This window comes from Bos mutus, unplaced genomic scaffold (assembly GCF_027580195.1).
Source record: "Bos mutus isolate GX-2022 unplaced genomic scaffold, NWIPB_WYAK_1.1 CTG242, whole genome shotgun sequence".
Lineage (NCBI taxonomy): Eukaryota > Metazoa > Chordata > Mammalia > Artiodactyla > Bovidae > Bos > Bos mutus.
In genome coordinates this window covers 21,766-42,121 of record NW_027219748.1, presented here as the reverse complement: position 1 = coordinate 42,121, position 20,356 = coordinate 21,766, and the positions used below count along the sequence as shown (strand labels likewise).

Here is a 20,356-nt window from a genome sequence, read left to right as displayed (position 1 = left end):
AAGGCTCATTCTTTTACCAGATTTCCATAAGGACATAGCTCTAGACACCCACAGAATTTTAGTAGTAGAAATAACAAGGCACCTGCCTGAAACGCAAACTGAATAATGCACATAAGCTTATTAATATAATGCACTTAATAGAATATCCAGCTTGGGAGGCTTTTAATCATTTATAAGTTTTCATTATGACCCTTGGTTTTAACTGTCTCATTAATCTTCACAGTTCAATTCAGTTCAGTCACTCAGTCATGTCCAACTCTTTGCGACCCCATGTACTGAAGCATGCCAGGCTTCCCTGTCCATCACCAACTCCCAGAGCTCACTCAAACTCATGTCCATGGAGTCGGTGATGCCATCCAACCATTTCATCCTTTGTCATCCCCTTCTCTTTCTGCCTTCAATTGTTCCCGGCATCAGGGATTTTTCCAGTGAGTCAGTTCTTCACATCAGGTGGCCAAAATGTTGAGAGCTTCAGCATCAGTCCTTCCAATGAATGTTCAGGACTGATTTCCTTTAAGATTGACAGGTTTGATCTCTTTGTTGTCCAAGGAACTCTCAAGAGTCTTCTCCAGCACCCCAGTTCAAAAGCATCAATCAACCCCCACAAGGTGCAGCATAAGTTCCTGGCATGCCTGGCCTTTAATTAAATAATTGAAATCTCCACTAATCTCTCCACTTTCATTTCATAAAGAATGAACCTCAGTAGTGCTCAGCAAGCAAAGGGGTACACTTTATATAATAGTCACTCCTGGCAAATTAAGTGCTATTAATAATGGTCCAAGCTCTAATTTTTAACAAGAGCTCTAATTTAATACCACCACCACCAACAACAAAAAAAAGAGAATAAGTTAATTATGACATGATGAATCAAAGCGATAAAGCCTCAACTTTATATGTATTTACATACATTATCTGTCTTGGCTGAACGGAGGATAAGAAAGTACTTCTACTGAAGAAAAACAGGCAGCTTATTTACTGTCTGAGCCACCAGGGAAGCCCAAAGGAACAAAATAACAACAAAAACCATAGAGATACATGCACTAGTACCCCCACCCAATGCAATAGAGGACAAAGTATTCATTGTGCCAATAACAAGTCACATTCTTGAGAGACTTACAGGTTCATTGTGTCTTTACATATCATAAGTGTTAAGAAAATTGTCAATAGCTGCCAATGCTTAAAAAAAGAAAAACAGATGCTGACACTTGACTCTAAAGTGCCGCAAAGACTAAAAACACAATTCTGAATTTAAGTCTGGATATTCCTCAAAATTAAAAAGTTCTCCAGAAAGAAATGAACTAATTATAAAGCATTCAAATGTTAAAAAATGACAATTATTTTGCATGGTCAAAAACACTAGCCCCAAATTTTAAAGAAACTATAAATCTACCAATAAGAAGTTAGATGTTAAAACATAAGAAATATTTTTTAACCTTCTCCACTTCTTTATTCTTTTCTGCCACTTAGGGTTCTTATTTTATTACTTATCACTCAGTTATGACTAAAAAACAATGAGTCACATACCAACATCAGCTCCCTGTCACCACCCCTCACTGTTTCCCAGGGTCAAACACTGAGTTCCCTCCCTGTTCAGGCTTCAGGATCGGGCCCTACTCTGCCGAGACCAGTAGAGGGCAGCACTCAGCACCACAGAGGTGCTGGGTCCAGTAAACTCCTGGTTATCCAGACTCAGGGGATGCTGACTCAACAAGGATCATCAGCTGAGACCCTACTCTGTACCAGACATAGTTGAAAACCCCTGCCCCATGAAGAAATGGGGGCTCCCACAGGACCATTTATTTTACAGCTTCAAGATTGAGACCAAGTCCCATCATTTCATGAATGAGACCTGGGTCCCTGAGACCTGCCCCCACCTGCCCACCTGGCTGTCTAGTGGAGCAGGTTACAGAGTTCATGTCTATCTCCTGCCTCCCAACCCAGCAGGGGCTTCATTCAGATTCAGCTTCTCTTTAAAACCCCAATGTCTGTGTCCCCCGTCCCAGGGATCTCTCACCCGTGATCTAACCTGACAGCCATAATTACTAATGACCCCAGCAAGGGGCATAGTCCTTCCATAGGCAAGGCCAGGACAACATAATAGGCTGTTCTGTTTTACAATGCAAGTTGCACAAAAATCTGAGAACATGTTATTAAGTTCTTGAAAGAAAAACAAAGTAGCTCATTTTAAAATGCTGCATAATTTGGTACAAAAGAAATTTGGTAATGGGTCATTAAAAAATATGTGTTAGCAATCACATGGAGTGGTATTTATAATGGAATTTTAGTGCTTTCCATAAATGCTTCAAGAGTACTGTGACGAGAAATACGAAGCAGGAGGTAAATCTACCGGAATAAGGTATGAGAAACTCTCAGGATAGGTCAGGCACCTTCTGTGAGTTGCCATGTTCAACTGGTACAGGGATGTGGTTTTATATATTCGGGAACATATTATCCTACTGTGCTATTGATGGAGATGGCAGGCACTTAATCAGAAGTTGGTGAACACCATGCAGGTGGCAAAACAGTCACAGGCATGAAAGACAGGAGGAGTCTACAGAGTCTAGATACTTGCCCTATGGTCCCCACTCTGACAGCAGCCAGGCTTCTGAGCTCTGCTCTGGAGAGTGGACCCTCTGGTAGAGACATCTTCCTGAGTCCTCCCGGCTCTCAGGCGGGAACAGTTTCCTGCCTTTGCTAATTTCTGGGTTGTCTCACCCACCACCATTTTGCTGTTTCTGCTTTTCCCCACTCTTACCATCTATGTAACTAATTCCCTGAATGGAACTCCCTCTCCCATGGTGGGGTTCTTTTTTCCTGACTAATCCAAACTGATACGGGAGGATGTGCACAGAGGACCAGGGAACCATGGAGGCAGGAACATTTCAATCATTGATAAAGGAGGCAGCATTGCATGTGCAATTTTGAAAGTGGACCCTTGTTTTTTTCTGTTTGCCAGAAAGTCATAAATAAACTAAATGTTGGAAAATCACCAGTTCTCCCTGTCAGTTTCCACACACTGCAGCCCTTCAACTAGGAATCACTGGTGCTCACTACGCCCACCTGCTGTTTCCTTCCTGCCCCTGGCTGCTACCAAAGTAGCCAGAACCATCCAGAAGCTTAGGATGGGGGAGCCACCACTCTACCCCACAGCAAAGATCCAGATCATGGCCTCACTGCATGTACAATAAAGTGATCTGATAATCAAGGCAAAAAATGTACACTGATTCCCCAAAGCCTCTTTAACAAATCTCTGTGTATTCATTAAACCATTCTGCACTGCAGCATTTTGTCCATCCAATCCTGTACATTCTAACATCATAAACACATCTACTTTAAATTCAAAATGTGCTAATACTTTGAAAACTCTCTTGAAAATGAAATAAAGAGCAACATATCAAACGTCTTAGGCTGATTTTACACTTAATCTCCATTAGCTGCAAACCTTATTCCTGATTTTGAGAATTTTTATAACATACTCTCAATATATGAGCAAATCACATTTTACACCATGTGGAAAACCTCATCATTCTCCCATAAACCTATATCTTCAGTTGTCAATTAGTAGTCATGATCTTGGGGTGGAGGACTTGTTACCTTATCCCAAGAAGCAGTGAAATCATTCATGTCCACTATCGTTTCACCATCTGATGGCAGCTGAGGGTTGAGCTGTGGTATCTCATCAAGTAATAGGAAGTTCTACAGAAAAAGGAGAAACACATATTGTTAAAATGCAAGAACAAAGCACAAACAAAAATAATTGCTTTCTTGGAATTTATAATAAAAGATTTTATACAGCCTACATATCATTTTGTCAGCTGTACTTAAACTAGTTTTGTTTCATATCAGAACATACTAAATAATATATGTTATATAGAGTAATATATATCATATGGTATACATAATCATATAATGTAGTATATATAGTATGCATAGTGTTTTATATACATATGTATGTGTATATATAAACATTTATATATAAAGCACATATAAGAATATTTTATATACAAACACTATTGTTTAACTGCTCAGTCAAGTATGACTCTTTTGAGACCTGCATGGGATTTTCTGGGCAAGAATACTGGAATGGGTTGACATTTCCTTCTCCAGGGGATCTTCCCAGCCTAGGGATCAAACCTGCATCTCCTGCATTGGCAGGAGTATTCTTTACTACTGTGCCACCTGGGAAGTCATATAAACATAAGGTTATTTACCACTAGTACCACCTGGGAAGCCCCATATATATATATACATACAGATATATATACAGATATATGTGTATATATATATAAAATAAACAGTTCCTGGCCGTGAGCAAAGTAGTGACTTTCTCAACAAGTATACTGGTTCCCCCTTTAAGAGAAAATATGACTTCAAACTTCAACACATTTAGAACCTGGACATTTTTATTGTTTACCTTTTGAGTTACTAATAACAAACAGGAGAATTGGTAGGAAACGATTCCACAAATACCCACTGAATTCCACCAGGTGCCAAGCACCATGTGACACTGCTAGGAACACAGCGAGGAAGGCCATGCCCAGGCCTTCAGGCATCAAGGGGCACAGGACAGGCTGGGACAGCAAGACCAATGGCAGAGATGCCAAACGAAAACCCTGGCAATGCCTGTTTTGCATCATGACCTTTCCCTGGACGCTTAAACACACTCTGCCTTTCTCCTAATGTGTTTTAAGTCAGTATCACTGTTTTCCATTAATTATCACTTAAGTCATTATTCTGAAAATGAAGTGCTCTTAAATTTCCCTTAAAAATATTTTACAAGCATCTTTCCACAATCACTGTCTCTTCTTCTTAGACACTGCCCTCTCTCCTACAACAGGAGTGACTGTAGCTCCCACTTCTTGCCATGTTCACATTGCTTAGCAGTTATTCAGTGGAAAGAAAGAAAGTGAAGTTGCTCAGTTGTGTCTGACCCTTTGCGACCCCATGGACTGTAGCCTACCAGGCTCCTCTGTCCATGGGATTTTCCAGGCAATAGTCCTGGAGTGGATGCCATTTCCTTCTCCAGGGGATCTTCCTAACCCAGGGATCAAACCCGGGTCTCCCGCATTGTAGACAGACGCTTTACCATCTGAGCCACCAGGGAAGTCATATTCAGTGGAATGCAGCTGATTAAAACCAACTCCTGAGAAACACTACAAAGCTAGCATAATCTTATGCAGGAAAACTCCCTCCTGTCCTGCAAATGCTAGACATAATCCAACAAGAAAAGCTACTATGGCAGAGAAATTGAGTAAACAACTGAGACAACCCCAGTGCCATCGCCTCTTCCAAGAACCATGAAAATGTGGCAGAGACTGCTGGCTGTCCTCAAAATCTGCTCTCATTCTTCCCAAACCCCAGATTTTAGCTGCAAGTAGCAGCCTGGAAGGAGGCCCTCGCTCTCTAGGCTCCCAAGCAGATAGGAGCAGCCATGTGACTAAATCCAGGTCAGTGGAGAGTGACAATGTCCAGAACCTTCCTCTGCCCCATGGCCTGGGTTTTGGAGGCTGCCACCTTGGTCAAGGCCATACACAATGGAGTAACAAGAAAGAGTCTGGGACTTCCCTAGTGATGCAGTAGATAAGAATCTGCCTGTCAATGCAGGGGACACGAATTTGATCCCTGGTCCAGGAGATTCTACATGCCACAGAGCAACTAAGCCCATGTGCCACAACTACTGAGTCTGAGCTCTAGAGCCCAAGTGCCACAACTACCGAAGCCTGGGCACCTGGAGCCCATGCTCCACAAGAGAAGTCACCACAGTAAGAAGCTTGCTTGCCACAGCTGGAGAAAATCTGTGCAGCAGTGAAGACCCAGCACAGATAAAATTAAATTTTTGTTTAAAAAGAAAGAGTCTGAGTCCCTAACACCATGGAGGATGATTCCCACACACAAAAAAAGTCTGATGAAATCCTAAACTCTTACCTCAAAATATGACTTAAAAACAGGGTTGCTGCAGATGTAATCAGTTAAGGTGAGATCACACTGGAGTAGGGTAGGCCCCAAATCCAATATTAGTGTCCTTATAAGAAGAGAAAACCAGAGACATACACACACTGGCAGAAAATTCCCATGTGATGATGGAGACAGAAGCTGGAGTGATGGCAGTTACAAGCCAAGGAAGATCAAGGTTTTCCTGCAACAACTTAAGCTAACAGAGGCAAGGAAGGATTCCCTCTTGCAGGATTCAGAGGGATAGTGACCCTGCTGACTCCTTGACTTCAGACTTCTAGGCTCCAGGACTGAGAAACAATCAATTTCTGGGGTTTTAAGCATCTGTTTGTGGTACCTGGTTACAGCAGCCCTATACAGAGCCTTATAAGGACACTTGCATGAGAGAAAAATGAACTATCTGTGTAAGCAGCTTTAACATGGGTAATTCTAGGACTCACAGGCAAACTGAGTCCAAACCAACATAGGGAGAAACTGAAATAAGTATCTGAGGATGTGGGAGAAGGAAAACAACACATAATCAGTAACCTATTACCCTAAAAATCATAAACACACTTCAAGTCCTTGACACCCAGAATATCATGCTCCCAAATCATAAATGTTTTTGCGATCTTCTACTGCAAAAGAACAACTGGTTAAAAACTGAACATGAAAACCTGCTTCTGTGCAGGAAAAGAAAGACATCGTGATCCCTGCATCTCTCTCAAAACCAGCTGGTGGGAGACACCATCCACTTGTTCCCTCCTCCTCTCATGCAGGCTCACTGAGAGCCTAATGCTGGGAATGGCTCCTCCTCCCCGCTCCGAGCCCGAGTCCATCAGGAGACAGGGTGGATGGATGGCGGTCTGAGGACTCCTCTGCAGACTCTCAACCACCACAGCCTGAGTTCTCTCTCCACACCACCTCTTCTGTAGTCAGCCAGGTACCAGCTCACCTGTTCTGACATAGCTCATCCCTCTCCCAATGCTTTTCTCTCAAAACAACATAATTTCAGAATTCTACCCACTATTAAGCACTGAAAATATTAATACAACTTTTCTTTTGCTGGTTCCTTCCCCAGCCCTCCCCAACACCACCAAACCGATCCCAACATCACTTCTTCGTGATCTCTTTACAGCACCTCTGAGTGTCCACCACGCTTAACACACCCAGAGACCCATCAGTACCTAAGTCCACACTCCCCAGGTGGCCTCTGCCTGGATACCCTGAGTACTAACCCCACCCATCCTTCCGAGTCCATCTCAAATGCTAACTCTCCATGGAACCATTCAGGACAATCCAGGCTCACACTGTCCTCCCTACCTCTGAATCCACAGAGAGGTAGTAAGTCACACAGAGGGGAGACACTTCATCATTCATGCACCTACAGTCACAACTCCAACTGAGACCAAGCTTTGCACAGAGTCAACCATCATAGGTAAGGGAAGGAACAAACACTGACTACATGACTACTATAGCCTTACACAGTCTGAGCTAACACAGCAACAAGCAAAAGGTTACACATGTATGTTATACATTTTGTCTAGACAGAAATTCCAATTTTAGCTTAAATGTGTTACCAAGATAAAAAAACAATGTTAAGTATGTGCACAGTAGAACAGAAATTTTCCACTTTCAAAAAAAGAAGATGAAAGTAAAGAACAAGCACTAAGTAAAGAATTAAATCTATTGAGTGCTTGTTCACAAATAATAGGTTTGAGTAGGGAAAGAGTCATAGTCTTCCAGGGGTTAAATGACACTCCATTCAGTACATGACCAACTCATGAAGGTGCAGAAGTGCTGGCTGGATTCTTCTCCAGGACTCAGGCTAATGAAAAAGCTGAAATTAAATTTCTCTTAGAAATGCAAACCAAAACCAATATGAGGTACCATTTCACACTAGTCAGAATGGCTGCGATCCAAAAGTCTACAAATAATAAATGCTGGAGAGGGTGTGGAGAAAAGGGAACCCTCTTACACTGTTGGTGGGAATGCAAACTAGTACAGCCACTATGGAGAACATTGTGGAGATTCCTTAAAAAACTGGAAATAGAACTGCCTTATGATCCAGCAACCCCACTGCTGGGCATACACACTGAGGAAACCAGAAGGGAAAGAGACACGTGTACCCCAATGTTCATCGCAGCACTGTTTATAATAGCCAGGACATGGAAGCAACCTAGATGTCCATCAGCAGATGAATGGATAAGAAAGCTGTGGTACATATACACAATGGAGTATTACTCAGCCATTAAAAAGAATACATTTGAATCAGTTCTAATGAGGTGGATGAAACTGGAGCCTATTATACAGAGTGAAGTAAGCCAGAAGGAAAAAAATAAATACAGTATACTAATGCATATATATGGAATTTAGAAAGAGGGTAACAATAACCCGATTATGCGAGACAGCAAAAGAGACACTGATGTATAGAACAGTCTTATGGACTCTGTGGGAGAGGGAGAGGGTGGGAAGATTTGGCAGAATGGCAATGAAACATGTAAAATATCATGTAGGAAACGAGTTGCCAGTCCAGGTTCGATGCACGATGCTGGATGCTTGGGGCTGGTGCACTAGGACGGCCCAGAGGGATGGTATGGGGAGGGAAGAGGGAGGAGGGTTCGGGATGGGGAACACATGTATACCTGTGGCGGATTCATTTTGATATTTGGCAAAACTAATACAATTATGTAAAGTTTAAAAATAAAATAAAATAAAAAAATTCTTAGACCCAGAACAGGTTCTGCAGGAAAGTATCAACATCAGAACTGTAGCCAAAAAGATTGAGTTCCCAGTGGCTGGAAATGGAAAACCTGTTTTATGAACAATATAACCTCAGAGACTCATTTTATGGCATGTAAAATCACTGGACTTTCAGTGCTTCAGAGACAAGATATTTACAATCCTAGTGGAGTCATTCAATGCCAAGACCTTCAGACCCCTTTTCTTATTAAGAAAAAAAAAGAGGGACTTCTTGGACCATAAAATCATAATAAATCCTCATATTCTCTATATGAAAAAAGGAAATTGAAAAACATGTATAAACAAGAAGACACAAAACTATGAAGACCACGTGTAGGTCTGCCTGTGGGTATGGACCACCACACCCTCTCCAAGGTGGGCAGGGGTGGTGGGTTTCCTTTCTAGGACTCCCAGGTATGACCTGAGAAGAAATCCTAGGAGATGACCATCCAGTCTACTGAGTCCCAGGCTGCAGGGGAGAGTAGGGCTGCAGAGCTCAACCCCACACTGTATTCTAAACTCCTCATGTCCACCACACGTCCAGCCCATCTGTGATCAAAACTCACCCAGCTCTAACCACCTATCAGTAAATTCAGCTGCCCTTTTCTTCCACTCTTGCTGCCCTTTAACCCATCTAAGTGAGAGGCAGGTTGAGGAAGAAAATGGACATCCAATCATTGTCTATTACCTGTTAGATAAAAGCATAAGAAGTATATAACAGGATAGGAACTAAATAACAGGATAAGAACTAAAGAGCTTCTCGATGAAAGTGAAAGAAGAGAGTGAAAAGTTGACTTAAAACTCAACATTCAGAAAACTAAGATCATGGCATCTGGTCCCATTACTTCATGGCAAATATTTGGGGAAACAATGGAAACAGTGACAGACTTTATTTTCTTGGGCTCCAAAAATCACTGCAGATGGTGACTGCAGCTATGAAATTAAAAGACACTTGCTCCTTGGAAGAAAAGCTATGACAAACCTAGACAACATATTAAAAAGCAGAGAAATTACATTGCCAACAAAGGTCCTTCTAGTCAAAGCTAAGGTTTTTCCAGTGGTCATGTATGGATATGCTAAATCACTTCAGTCGTGTCCGACTCTGTGCAACCCCATAGACGGCAGCCCACCAGGTTCCCCCGTCCCTGGGATTCTCCAGGCAAGAACACTGGAGTGGGTTGCCATTTCCTTCTCCAATGCATGAAAGTGAAAAGTGAAAGTGAGGTCACTCAGTCATGTCTGACCCTCAGCGACCCCATGGACTGCAGCCCTCCAGGCTCCTCCATTCATGGGATTTTCCAGGCAAGAGGACTGAGAGTTGGGCTATAAAGAAAGCTGAGTGCCGAGGAATGGATGAATTTTGAACTTTGGTATTGGAGAAGACTCGTGAGAGTCCCTTGGACTGTAAGGAGATCCAACCAGTCAATCCTAAAGGAAATCAGTCATTGGAAGGACTGATGTTGAAGTTGAAACTCCAATACTTTGGGCACCTGATGTGAAGAACTGACTTATTTGAAAAGACCCTGATGCTGGGAAATATTGAAGGCAGGAGGAGAAGGGGACGACAGAGGATGAGGTGGTTGGATGGTATCACCAACTCAATGAACATGAGTTTGAGCAAGCTTCAGGAGTTGGTGATGGACAGGGAAGCCTGGTATGCTGCCTTACACGGAGTTGCAAAGAGTCAGACACAACTAAGCAACTGAACTGAACTGAACAGGATAGGAAGCTGAATCAGGCCAAGGACAGTCAGTGAAGTGGGTCTTACAGCAAACATTTAGATATTTCTAAGCATCTCAGAATTCAAAACCAAGTTCATGCTTTCCTCCCCAAGTTTGGTTCTCCTCTGGTATTCATTATTTGAGTGAATTCAGGTGATTTTATAGCCCCAAAAGGTGAAGCAGACTGAGATCCACATTTCCCACCCTCAATACCCAACTCAAGACGTGCCCCGACTACCTCTCAAATCTGGCCAAGTCTCTCTATTGCACCCTAAACCTAAACACATCATCTCGTCCCTGGACCACATATGGCATTAACCTCCTGACACCTCATCTCCTCACCTCTTCTCAAGGTCCTCACCCCACCTCCCTGCCCTATTCCCAGGTTGCAGCCAGGCTGAGCTCTAAGATGATAAAAACTTTGATGTCACCTGTAGAGCCCTGTACAATACCCTGCTCAGGCCTCCAGCTCTCTACTCTGCAGCCTCAGACATTCTTGGTTTCTCAAATGCACAGATCCCCATCTTGTGCACTAGAAACCTGTGTCACATCACATCCCCAAGTAAGTGAGAAGCATCAGCCTCCCACCTCCCCCAGCCCACACACAGAATTCTTCAGGTAACTTCTTCAGCCTTACCAGGAGGCACCACCTCCAAAACTACACCAGTGACTTTGCCAAAGCACCTCATGGCACCTCAGAATTTTCCTTCCAAGGACTAATGACACACAAACGCATGTCCACAGTGACTTTCACTATTTGATTCTTTATTAATCTACTACTTGATGAGACATAAATTCCAAGAAGGAAGGAATTCTCTCCTGCCATTGTACAGACACATCTAGCTTGTGCCAAGCTTCAGGTAGACACTCAGTTACTTTGTGGAATAAATGACTGGATGAATAAATTCAAATTTGAACCCAAAAATCTAGCAGAAAACAAGAAAGGTTTTTCTTCTCAACTGATTTTAGTCTTAATAAGATCTTTTCAATCCTATTGTTTTTTACATTTGTTAAAGTACATTTTGGTTTTGTTTGCTTTTTTCTACAACTAAGGCAATATTTCCAAAATGTGGCCTATTTTCAGGTACTGAACTGAAAAGTGATTTTGTCTAGAGACCAAAATATCAATATCTTTAGTAAATCTCTCTAGACAAAATCACTTTTCAGTTCAGTTCAGTTCAGTCATTCAGTTGTGTCTGACTTTGTGATCCCATGAACCGCAGCACTCCAGGCCTCCCTGTCCATCACCAACTCCTGGAATTTACAGAAACTCATGTCCATTGAGTCAGTGATACCATCTAACCATCTCATTCTCTGTTGACCCATTCTCCTCCTGCCTTCAATCTTTCCCAATATCAGGGTCTTTTCAGTTGAGTTGGCTCTTCACATCAGGTGGCCAAACTATTTGAGTTTCAGCTTTAACATCAGTCCTTCCAATAAACACCCAGGACTTATCTCCTTTAGGATGGACTGGTTGGATCTCTTTACAGTCCAAGGGACTCTCAAGAGTCTTCTCCAACACTACAGTTCAAAAGCATTAATTCTTTGGTGTTCAGCTTTCTTTATAGTCCAACTCTCACATCCATACATAACCACTGGAAAAAACATAGCCTTGACTAGATGGACCTTTGTTGAAAAGTAATGTCTCTGCTTTTGAATATGCTGTCTAGGTTGGTCATAACTTTCCTTCCAAGGAGTAAGAGTCTTTCAATTTCATGGCTGCAATCATCATCTGCAGTGATTTTGGAGCCCCTTAAAACAAAGTCAGGCTGTTGTTCCATGTCCAGTTCTAACTATTACTTCCTGACTTGCATTCAGGTTTCTCAAGAGGCAAGTCAGCTGGTCTGGTATTCCTATATCTTTCAGAATTTTCCACAATATATTGTGATCCACACAGTCAAAGGCTTTGGCATAGTCAATAAACCAGAAATAGATGTTTTTCTGGAACTCTCTTGCTTTTTTGATGATCCAGCAGATCTTGGCAGTTTGATTTCTGGTTCCTCTGCCTTTTCTAAAACCAGCTTGAACATGTGGAAGTTCATGGTTCACGTATTGCTGAAGCCTGGCTTGGAGAATTTTGAGCATTACTTTACTAGCATGTGAGATGAGTTCAATTGTGTGGTAGTTTGAGCATTCTTTGGCATTGCCTTTCTTTGGGATTGGAATGAAAACTGACCTTCTCTAGTCCTGTGGTCACTGCTGAGTTTTCCAAATTTGCTCACATACTGAGTGTAGCACTTTCACAGTATCATCTTTTAGTATCTGAAATAGTTCAACTGGAATTCCATCACCTCCACTAGCTTTGTTCGTAGTGATACTTCCTCGGCCCACTTGGCTTCACATTCCAGGATGTCTGGGTCTAGGAGAGTGATCAAATCATCATGATTATCTATCTGGGTTGTGAAGATCTTTTTTGTACAGTTCTTCCATGTATTCTTCCACCTCTTCTTAATATCTTCTGCTTCTGTTGGTCCATACCATTTCTGTCCTTCATTGAGCCCATCTTTGCATGAAATATTTCCTTGGTATATCTAATTTTCTTGAAGATATCTCTCGTCTTTCCTATTTATTGTTTTCCTCTATTTCTTTGCATTGATCACTGAGGAAGTCTTTCTTATCTCTCCTTGCTATTCTTTGAAACTCTGCATTCAAATGGGTATATCTTTCCTTTTCTCCTTTGCTTTTTGCTTCTCTTCTTTTCACAGCTATTTGTAAGGTCTCCTCAGACAGCCATTTTGCTTTTTTGCAATTCTTTATCTTGGGGATGGTCTTGATCCCTGTCTCCTGTACAATGTCATGAATCTCTGTCCATAGATCTGATAGAATGTGGTCCACTGGAGAAGGAAATGGCAAACCACTTCAGTATTCTTGCCGTGAGAACTCCATGAACAGTATGAAAAAGCAAAACAATAGGACAGAGAAAGATGAACTCTCCAGTCAGTAGGTGCCCAGTATGCTACTGGAGATCAGTGGAGAAATAACTCCAGAAAGAATGAAGGGAAGGAGCCAAAGCAAAAACAACACCCAGTTGTGGATGTGAATGGTGATATAAGCAAGATCTGATGCTGTAAAGAGCAATATTGCATAGGAACCTGAAAAGTTAGGTCCATGAATCAAGGCAAATTGGAAGTGGTCAAACAGGAGATGGTAGGAGTGAACGTTGACATTCTAGGAATCAATGAACTAAGATGGACTGGAATGGGTATATTTAACTCAGGTGACCATCATATCTACTACTGTGGGCAGGAATCCCTTAGAAGAAATGGAGTAGCCATCATAGTCAACAAAAGAATCCAAAATGCAGTACTTGGATATAATCTCAAAAACAACAGAATGATCTCTGTTCATTTCCAAGGCAAACCATTCAATATCACAGTAATCCAAGTCTATGCCGTGACCAGTAATGCTGAAGAAGTTGAAATTGAATGGTTCTACGAAGACCTACTAGACTTTCTAGAACTCATACCCCAAAAGAGACATCCTTTTCATTACAGGGGACTGGAATGCAAAAGTAGGAAGTCAAGAAATACTTGGAGTAACAGGCAAATTTGGGCTTGGAGTACAGAATGAAGAATGGCAAAGGCTAATAGTTTTCCCAAGAGAATGAACTGGTCATAGCAAACACCCTCTTCCAACAACACAAGAGAAGACTCTACACATGGACATCACCAGATGGTCAACACCAAAATCAGATTGACTATATTGTTTGCAGCCAAAGATGGAGAAGCTCTATACAGTCAGCAAACACAAGACCGGGAGCTGATTGTGGCTCAGATCATGAACTCCTTATTGCCAAATACAGGCTTAAATTGAAGAAAGTGGGGAAAACCACTAGACCATTCAAATCACTTTTGATTCTGCCCAAATCAAAAGTGCTTCCTTCATCAGAACACAAAGCAGCTTGACAAAGAAAATTTGTCAGCCCCAGAAAAGTCAAAGTTTTCCCCATGTCATCATTTTAATATTACTGCACATATCTACATGGGAAGAAATTTCAAGCCTCATACACATTTTAACTGAATTTTGGTGGGGAAAAAATTAAAAATCCTAGTGAATCAGAAACTCCCAAGTATGATCATGTAGGTTTAAAGACCCTGATACTGGGTAAGGTCAATGCAGGAGGAGAAGGGGACGACAGAGGATGAGATGGTTGGATGGCATCACCAACTCAATGGACATGAGTTTGAATAGGCTTTGGGAGTTGGTAATGGACAGGGAGGCCTGGCGTGCTGTGGTCCATGGAGTTGCAAAGAGTCCGACATGACTGAGCAACTGAATTGAACTGAACTGAACTACGTAATTCTGATGAACTAGACAACTAACTATTTTAAAGGGTTGTAGAAACTATATGGGCTGAAAAAGCATCTAATATCTAAATGAAGATCTTACACCAATTACTTCAACCCACCCGGAAGCAAGGGCTTCCTTGGTGGCTCAGAGGGTAAAGTGTCTGCCTCCAATGCAGGAGACCTGGGTTCGATCCCTGGGTTGAGAAGATCCCCTGGAGAAGGAAATGACAACACACTCCAGTACTCTTGCCTGGAAAATCCCATGAATGGAGAAGCCTGGTAGGCTACAGTCCATGGGGTCACAAAGAGTCGGACATGACTGAGCGACTTCACTTCACTTCACCAGGAAGCAGTTTCCCACGGTAACACCTACTCTTCTCACCACTCTTATTCTCAGCCATTGGTCCCATCTTTACTGAAAACAGCTACTGCTGACAGATCTCTAAATTCCTAGACCAACTTCCTGCCAGACATCTTGTATACACAAGGGAAATTTTAGGTTTTCTGCTCAGATCACAAGTGCTTCCTTCATCAGAACATGAAGCAGCCTGACAAAGAAAATTTGTCAGCCCCAGAATATTCAATGTTCTCCCCAGGTCATAATTCTAATATTACTGCACACATCTACATGAGAAGAAATTTCAAGCCTCAGACAGTTCAATTGCATTTTGGTGGGAAAGGAATAAAAAACCCTACCCAAATATTTAAGCACAATTCCCTAAAACCTTCTGCAGGACCCTTTTCATGTAACAGTTCTTGGTGTATCACATAATCTACCAAATAATCAGAGTTATTACTTTTTCCACTATAACCATATTAATGGTTAGGCATTTGCAAGAGTCCAGACATGATGAAGCTGGAAGTTAAATATTTTCTGAGCATCTGCTATTTGAGAGGACTACAAAGATGAACGAGGCACTGTATCTACCCTTTAGGTAAGTCTGGAGCTCAGGGAGGGAAAGAAATCCATTTACACCTGGCTTAGTGAGGACAAAGTCACATCTAAGAGCTCAAAGAAGGAGACAGGGATTCAAGAGGGTGTGATGGTTACTTTTATATTAATTTAGGTAAACCACAGTCCCCAGACACTTCTTCAAACACGTATTACAGTGAAAGTATTTTTCAGATGAGATGGACACTTATATAAGTAGACTCTCAGTAAAGCACAGAGCAGATTATCCTCAATAATGCAGGTGGGCCTCATCCAGTTAGTTAAAGGCCTTAAGAAAAATTAGACTAATATCAACAATAATAAAACCACACCCACACAACACACACATGAAGCTTTCATTTTGGACAAATTACTGTGTCACTCATTACATCACTACAGTCCAAGGATATTCCTGAATGTCTTATTTCAAGCCGTGAAAGCTATGAAAAAGAAATTTTGTAAAATGCATGGACCATCCCTTATCAGTGTTGCTAGAAGTTCCATAAGAAAGAATGATAAACTCAGGGAATCAGAAATGACCCAGTATGGCTGATCTGTTTTATGGGGAATAGTTTTTTTATAGTATAGAAACCTCATCACACACACACAAATCTCATTTGAGTCAGCACAGGAGATGCAGTCTGCTTCCTTCCTTCTCTTGCTTTGGGTCACTTTAATTGCCCTGCAGGCATCACTGCACATAGAGCCTGTGCCACTGCTATTGATATTACTGCCCCTAAATGAGCAGGGATCCTACGTTCTTTGTAATGCATTCTACCTAGGAGGAGACAGGAGTATGTAAGACAGTTTGGAATGACTGACAGATTTGACACTGAGAGAGGTAAATCTCACCTAACTGGAACACAGTGACACCACAGAAAAGGAGGCAATTTACAAAGAATCCACCTGCAATGGAAAAAAGTTATCTGTCACCAAACCTCGATTCTTCGGATGCTGACAATGGCCTCTGACACCTTCTCGACAGCCATGGGGAAGTAGAGGGTGCTCGAAAACCGCAGAGCCTCGAACAGTGTCACCACCACAAACACTTGGCTGGCTGTAATCAGGTTGTCAAGGAGATCATTGGTGATGAAGGTGACAAAAATCATGATTTTGCTGACAGCGAAAAATGATGCCAAATTCATTCCTCTAAGGTAGGAACTTTTCAGAATCTTGGAAATTTCCTTCCTAGAAAGGACAGTAGGAAATAGCATTTTTAAGAACCACTGACATCCAACACATGAATTCAAGTGCCCTGTGTGAGTGTCCCCTTTTTAGGAAGTGGACACAGATTAAGGTAAACCATCAATCATGTCATGGAGACACTCAGAGTGCACACCTGGGACTCTGCTCCAAACCAAGGACTACACACTTCATCACCACTTCACTTTTCCAACTAAATGAAGTCTTAATGTCTTGTCACACTTTTAAAAAATTGGGCTCAATCTGACAGGATTTGAACATACATTCAGCAAGCATTCACAACCACATATCCTGTGTTGGGCTCCTCATTGATGACAGAAAAAAATGCCCACCCCCACCAGGACCTCATGAACTTGGAGAGGAAAAGAATAATAAACCTCAGGACTTCCCTGATGGTCCCATGGATAAGAATTGGCCTCCCAATGCAGCGGACATAGGCTCTGTCTCTGGTCTGGAAGATTCCACATGCTGCAGAGCAACTAAGCCTGTGAGCCACAACTACTGAGCCCGAGCTCTAGAGCCGGTGCACTACTGCAACTACTGAAGCCTGTGCACCTGGAGCCTGTGCTCCGCAACAAGAGAAGCCACCAGTTAGAAGCCCAAGAACATCAATGAAAAAGCAGCCCCCACCCACCACAACTACAGAAATCCTGTGTGCAACAATGAAGACCCAGCACAACCAAAAATAAATGAATAAAGAAATAAAAAAGATGTAGTATGATGTGTGTGTACATTTTTAAAAAAGAATAAACACAAAATTTGTGAGACACCAAGACATTAGACAGAGGCAGCCAGCACATCCCCACAGGAGCACAGAGCTGAGTCATGTAACTCAGAGCAGTAGAGACAGGACAAGTCACACACATGTGGACCCTGAGAAGATGAGCAGGAGTCAGTTAGGATTGGCAAAGACCAGAGAAGAAGGAATATGAGAGATTATTTCCAGCAGAGAGTGGGGTCCCCACAAAGCTGCAAAGTGAGAGGTGACAGGGTACTCCCAGAAGATTCTAAGTACCCTGTGCTAGAGTATAAACACTTATCAAATATTTAAATGAAACATTTTTTTTAAAAAGTCTACAAACATAAAACAAAGACAAAGAAATAGTATTTTCATGGCTCTGTTTGGAATGAGTAATATTGATCCATAATATTTGGCCTGATACAGGTACACTCAATCTATAACCCCTTCCATTTATGCTACATTAACATATATTATAGCTTTAGTTTAAATATCATCTCAAACACTAATATCTTAGAATCATTGCTTATTTGGAATTTGCAGTATTAAGAAGTATTTGGAATTTCATTTCTGTATAAGTAAGAATCATATGTATTTCAAGAAGATGGTAAATGGAAGAGCAGCTTAAAATAACATCTCTACTATTCCGCTTAACCCTCCTGCCACATATAGAGGGATGGTGGGGTAGTATTTAAATTTACCTTAATATGAAAACTTGGTAAGATTTCTAAACCATTTAGTAAAAATAGGAAATAAAACAGTACAAACATACACTGTGATATATTAAAAACAAAACAAAAACAACTTACCGTCTCAGTCTGGAAATAACGTCTATAAATGACTTTTCCCAAGCATTCATTTTTATTGTTTTGATACCACTTATAACTTCACTCATGGTACTGATCCTGTCGTCTGTGAGAGCTGCAGTCTTACTCCTGAGGGGACAGATGTGAGAGATGAGCCTTAGTGATCACAGCATAACTTTCTGTAGCAGCAACAGTGGGCACAGGGAGGGATCAGTGATCAAATTATTTTCTATAGCTCTTTTGAGCTGACAACACAGGCAAGTCCTACTCAAAGTACAAATTCAGAAAATCTTCAATTAGGAAGTCAACCATTCAGTCCCATTCAAGAAGCAACTTGGAGAACTTGCCATATCAGCTAAGGAAGACCTGAAAGGAGTCAGATACAAACCATCTTCCCAAGGAGGTTGTGCTTGGGCAGAGAAGGCAGAAGGGGACGTACCAGGAAGACAGAGTCTATGAGGTAAAAAAATAGGAGTAAAATTCTGGGGAGCTGAAAAGATGGGGCTGTTAATTCCACTGGGAAAAGAGAGCAAGAAAATCTTTAGAGACCTGGTAGCATTGGAACAGAGCCTTGAAAGATAAGGAACATTTCTCCACAACAAAGACAGGATAGGAAATTTCAAATAGACAAAAATATCACATGTAAAGTCACACATAGAAGGAAAAAACTCAAGGAAAAAAATCTTCAAACAGCACAATACCTCCATCATCTGACAACCTGGACAATGACCCACCTCCAACCCTCTGAGACCTGCTTCAGGTCTATCTCATCACCATTAGGCCCTTCATCACCAGCCACTGTTCTATCACATATGCTGCTGGGACTGTGCGGCTGTATAAAGACATAATTAAGGTCAACCTTGCCCTTGGGGTGCCTATAACTTAATGGAAGCATTGAAATACAACAAGACATAAATACACTACCTGAAAGTGGCTCTAAAACAAGCTTAACAAAAATAAATGCAGCTAGAAATGGGCCTGTAAAATTATTACTCTTTTTAATCATGTTTAAATAACTTGGATATTGGTAAATTCTTCTTAAGGACTCTCTACTTATTCAGGTACAGTGTCAGGAGGAGCCAGTGAATGCCATCACCTTTTCTGTTTAACGATCAGCCTTCAGCTTAAGGCTGGAGCCTCCACTGGCTAAGCCTGAAGGGTCTACAACCCATGCAAAGAAGAGACTAGAGAAGGCATTGGTTTTGTTTTTGAACAGAAGCATCAACTTCATTGGCAGACTGCAGATGTTACCAAGCACATATCACCTATTTTTTAAACCAGTGTTTCTCTTACCGGAGTGATGAAAACAACTTCCCGAAGCAGCTTTGCAAAAGCAGAAGAATAATGAGAACCGCCATCCCAGCAAGACACGGCATTCCTATTTCCATCCAGAGCAGGGCGGTCACTGCGACAGCCTGCAGTGGCCCCACCCACAGATAATGCAAAAACATCATTACCTTGAAAGAAAAAGACAAAGCCTTCTTGGGACTGTATACAATCAAAATCAGTAAAGACACAGTGTAGAAACAATCTGCTCTGAAAGAACAGACAGGAACCTAAACAGGGATATCTCAGTGGGTTTTAAACCTGCTAAAGCAGAAACCTGTGTCCACCCCAGATGATGCTGTTCCGGGCAGCACAGGGCCAGCTTCAGGGACATCCAGGGAGAACCCGACCAGTAGCACTGAAGGAAGATGTTGATTTTGTTTACACCACAGATGAGCTCAGGGCATTCCCAACATCTCACTGCACTCTATATTCTGTTTCCATCTCACTCTAGCACCCAAGAAAACCTTATATTATGGTAAGTACCACACTCTCCAGTAATTATTTGTGTACTTACCTCCCTAACGGGCTGTGGTTTCTCCACAGCAAAAACTAAATCATATTCAACCCTGAAACTGAGTAGCGGTCTTATTTCATGCTTGATGAATGAATAACTGAAAGAGAAGTGTCTGACCAACAGCTACAAGGCCCTGGACACTGTGATCTAT

General features: G+C 41.8%; 1 protein-coding gene across 1 annotated transcript in view; it reads right to left on the bottom strand.

The window, feature by feature from the left end:
* Positions 1 to 20,356, bottom strand: part of LOC102283914 (ATP-binding cassette sub-family C member 4-like) — a gene marked incomplete at its 5' end in the record, with an annotated part of 162,023 nt that overhangs the window by 123,565 nt on the left and 18,102 nt on the right. The window contains 4 exon segments of the mRNA XM_070366897.1: positions 3,595 to 3,696; positions 16,553 to 16,802; positions 18,366 to 18,491; positions 19,656 to 19,819. Of these exon segments, the coding sequence (XP_070222998.1) occupies positions 3,595 to 3,696; positions 16,553 to 16,802; positions 18,366 to 18,491; positions 19,656 to 19,819 (642 nt within the window).